This window comes from Nicotiana attenuata, chromosome 12 (assembly GCF_001879085.1).
Source record: "Nicotiana attenuata strain UT chromosome 12, NIATTr2, whole genome shotgun sequence".
NCBI classification, from domain to species: domain Eukaryota; kingdom Viridiplantae; phylum Streptophyta; class Magnoliopsida; order Solanales; family Solanaceae; genus Nicotiana; species Nicotiana attenuata.
The window spans coordinates 24,529,947-24,534,332 of NC_032000.1; the positions used below are offsets into that span (position 1 = coordinate 24,529,947).

At 36.5% G+C, this 4,386-nt stretch overlaps 1 protein-coding gene across 1 annotated transcript; it reads right to left on the reverse strand.

The window, feature by feature from the left end:
- Positions 1,185 to 4,082, reverse strand: LOC109235966. The gene is made up of 5 exons (XM_019402207.1): positions 3,789 to 4,082; positions 3,362 to 3,722; positions 3,159 to 3,244; positions 2,326 to 2,563; positions 1,185 to 1,360 (listed from the first exon to the last, which is right to left on the reverse strand). The coding sequence occupies exons 1-5, from the start codon at positions 4,080 to 4,082 to the stop codon at positions 1,185 to 1,187; spliced, it is 1,155 nt and encodes a 384-aa protein (XP_019257752.1).

The window sequence follows — 4,386 nt, forward strand, 5'->3', positions numbered from 1 at the left end:
AACCTTCTAATTTAAAATAATTAGAGCGAGGATACCATAATCCATGAGCGACAGTTCCAATGAGATATCAAATAATTCTTTTTACTGCAGTCATGTGAGATTCCTTAGGAACTGACTGAAACCTGGCACATTTACAAACACTAAACATAATATCCTATCGACTAGAAATTAGATAAAGAAGAGAACCAATCATTCCACGATACTTAGTTTCATCAACAGACTTTCCATGTTCGTCTTTGTCGAGACTTGTTGAAGGACTCATTGGTGTGCCAATAACTTTGGCGTTGCTCATACCGAATTTTTGGATCAACTCCTTTGTGTATTTAGTCTGACATATGAATGTTCCTTCATCAGATTTTTGAATTTGGAGTCCAAGGAAGAACGTTAGTTCTCCAATCATGCTCATTTCGAACTCACTTTTCATAAGATATGAAAATTCCTTGCACATAAGTGGATTTGTACCACCAAATATAATATCATCAACATAAATTTGAATAATGAGATTACCTTCTGATGATCTTTTAATAAACAGAGTAGTATCTACTTTATCTCTTGTAAACCCATGATCAATAAGAAAAGAACTTAATCTTTCGTACCATGCTCGTGGAGCTTGTTTCAGTCCGTACAATGCTTTAGTTAGCTTATACACATGATAGGGAAACTTTGAGTCTACAAACCCAAGGGGTTGTTTCACATATACTTCCTCTTCAATGAAGCCATTTAAAAAGGCACCTTTACAATCCATTTGAAATAACTTGAATCCTTTAAAGGATGCATGTGCTAAAAGAATTCGTATAGATTCCAGTCGAGCTACTGGGGCAAAGATTTCGTCATAGTCGACTCTTTCTTGTTGTGAATATCCTTGAGCAACTAATCTGGCTTTGTTTCTTACGACTTTTGCACCCTCATTTAGCTTATTTCTGAAGACCCACTTTGTTCCTATTACAGTAACGTTTTCAGGTTTGGGTATCAGATTCCATACTTGGTTTTTGTCGAATTGATCTAGCTCTTCCTGCATCGCTTTCATCCAGCTTGAGTCTTTAAGAGCTTCCTCTATTTTCTTTGGCTCAATCTGAGAGATCAGTGCTATGTTTGTTTTCTTCTTGAGAGCTCCCTTGGTTTTCATTCCTTCATTTGGTTCTCCTATGATGAATTTTTGAGGATATTCAGGTTCACCTCTCCATTCATTTAGGCGAACTGTATGAGTAGTCGACTCCTTTGGAGGTTCTGGTGGACTGTTGCTGGGTTTCATTAGTTGACTCTATCACAGCGTCAGATCCATCAGTCGACTTTTGCGATTTGCTTGTCTCATGTCCTTCTTGAATTGGATCTTCATAACCTGCAATTATTCCTTTCTTGACTGTGGAGTTATTTTCATAAAATGTAACATGCACAGATTCTTCCACACACATTGTGCATTTGTTATACACTCTAAAGGATCTACTATTTAATGAATAACCCAGAAAAATACCTTCATCACTTCTTGGATCAAATTTTTCAAGATTGTCCGTACCGTTATTGTGAATGAAACACTTACTTCCAAAGGGATGAAAGTAACTAATATTAGGACTTTTACCTTTCCACAGTTCATAAGGAGTTTTCTTCAGAATAGGCCTTATGAGACATCGGTTGAGGATGTGACATGCTGTACTTACTCCTTCTGCCCAGAAATGGTTTGGTAGTGAATGGTCTAGTAGCATCATTCTTGCCATATCTTGTAGTGTTCTATTTTTCCTTTCCACCACTCCATTTTGTTGGGGTGATCTTGGTGCAGAGAAGTTATGAGTATATCCTTGGTCATAAAAAAAATTTCGAATGCTCTGCTTTCAAATTCTCCTCCATGATCACTTTGGATTTTTGTAATCAGGTATCCCTTTTCTCTTTCGACCTTCTTACAAAACACCTCAAAGTTTTTTAACGCTTCATCTTTATGAGATAAGAAAATTACCCAAGTAAAACGTGAGTAATCATCAACAATAACAAAAGCATATCGTTTTCCTCCTATGCTAGCAGTTCTAGTAGGTCCAAATAAATCCATATGAAGCAGTTGCAAAGGTTTAGAAGTATATATGATATCCTTGTTTTTGAAAGAGTTTCTAGTTTGTTTTCCAATTTGACAAGCATCACATATATGATTTCTAGAGAAATTCAGTTTAGGCAAGCCAATAACTAACTCATGCTTTGAAAGTTTTTCTATCAGATGCATGCTTGCATGACCAAGTTTCCTATACCATAACTAGGGATCATCAGATATGAAGGTTAAACAGATATGACCATTTATATTTTCAAAACCATCGAGAATGTAAACGTTTCCATACCTTTTACCTGGGAGGATTGTTTTACCCGTCTCATCTTTAATAGCATAATCTATTTTCTTAAATTTTACCTCATATCCTGAATTGCATAGCTGACTTATGCTCAGAAGATTGTAATTAAGCCCATCAACTAGATAAACCTCAATGATATCACAGTTGTTATTGAAGGGAATTTTTTCGGTACCGATTATTTTTCCTTTTGAGTCATCTCCAAATTTAACGCTTCCTCTATCTATTTTTGTATCTTCCTTGAACAGATTTTTATCACCTGTCATGTGACTGGAACACGCACTGCCTAAGTACCATTTTCCTTTTCGACTTCTTCTGTGGTGTTCCTGCAAAACATAGAGATTACTTTCTTTTAGGTACCCAAGCTTGCTTGGGTCCTGGTTGGTTAGTGTTACTATGTTCAGGATTGTTTTTGGGTTTCCAAATCCATCCTTAAATATTTGATTTACGAAATTGACAGAAAGAATATTTATGTCCACTTTTATTGCAGTAGTGACACGTAATTCCTGACCCATTTTTGGGTCTTTCATGTGTGTTAGTACTAGTAGACTCAGTTTTGACTGGTCCTTTTCCAGTTGACTTGTAAGTCGCCTGGTTTGACCTGATAGAACTATGACTGGTGGAGTAGCGCATGCCATTAAGTTGCATTTGCAATTCCTCAAACTCTTCTTGAAGTACTTCTCTTTCGATTTCACATACTTCATGTTTGAGTTTCCAGTCTTTTACTTCTTTGTTGAGTCTCTTTAGTTCATTCGTCATTTTTTGAGACTCTTTGAAACTGAGATCAAGAATATCCTGCAATTTATTACATCTTTCACAATTATAAGACCTTACCTCGCTTGTTTCACCTCGATCCATGAAGCAATTCTCATTGTTATCTTTGCATTCGTCATCTGAAGTGTCCTCATCTTTCCAGCTTCCTGAGAATTTGTTCATATCATTTTCCAGAATTATCATGAAGCAAAGATTTGCTATTTCTTCATGTTCTGAACTGTCTTCATCGCTCCAGCTTCCAAATGATTTGTCTTTGTTGAAACCTCTGGAGATTTTTCTCTTTAGATCTGGACACTCATCTTGAATATGTCCAAATCTTCCACACTCATACCATTTTCCATGATTCTTATCTTGTTCGTTGTATTGCCTGGTTCGCCTAGGTGGGATTCTTCCTCTTCTCGTATTCTTGGATCTTCTCATTAAACAATCCATGTTTCTTGACACCATAGCAATTTCTTCTTGAAGAGCTTCAGGATCATCATCGATATCATTCTCAGCTATCTCAGTTGTGGCCTTGAATGCAACTATTTTCTTCTTTTCTTCTTGGTTTGTTTTCTTGAGATGTGTCTTTTCGAAAGCTATGAGTTCTCCACGAAGTTCATCATAAGACAATTTATTCAGATCCTGTTATTCAAATGTGACTACTTTAGTTTGCCAAGTGGTTGGTAAGCTTCTAAGAATCTTTCTAACTTGATCACCACTTGAGTATGGTTTGCCAAAAGCTTTTAGATCGCTAATGATTTTATTGAATATGGAAAACATTTCCTCAATGTATTCTATTTCTTTCATCTGGAATAATTCATAATCGTGAACCAACATACTGATATGTGTTTCCTTCACTTTGCTAGTTCCTTCGTATGTGACTTCAAGCTTGTCCCACATTTCTTTGGTTGTATTGCAACTGTAGATTTTTTCATATTCTTCACCCCTTATAGCATTATAGAGCAATTTTCTTGCCTTGTTGTTGACTTGCACAACTGTCATTTGCTCATCTGTATATGAATCTATATCTTCAGGATCGGTTGAGCAGCAGCCGGCAGAGAATTGTTTCCCTTTTTGATAACTCTCCACACTTTAACATCACAAGACTTTGCATATATTTCCATACGTACTTTCCAGTGGGAGAAATATTATCCATTGAAGTATGGTGGCCTCACTTGGGACGTTCCTTCTTGGAAGAGGGCTCCTATGATAACTTGATTTGCCATGATCTTTTCTCACAAGCTGTTAAGCAAAAAAGCTAAGTGTGAGCCTTGCTCTGATCCAAATTGAAAAGTCGAAAGAGGGG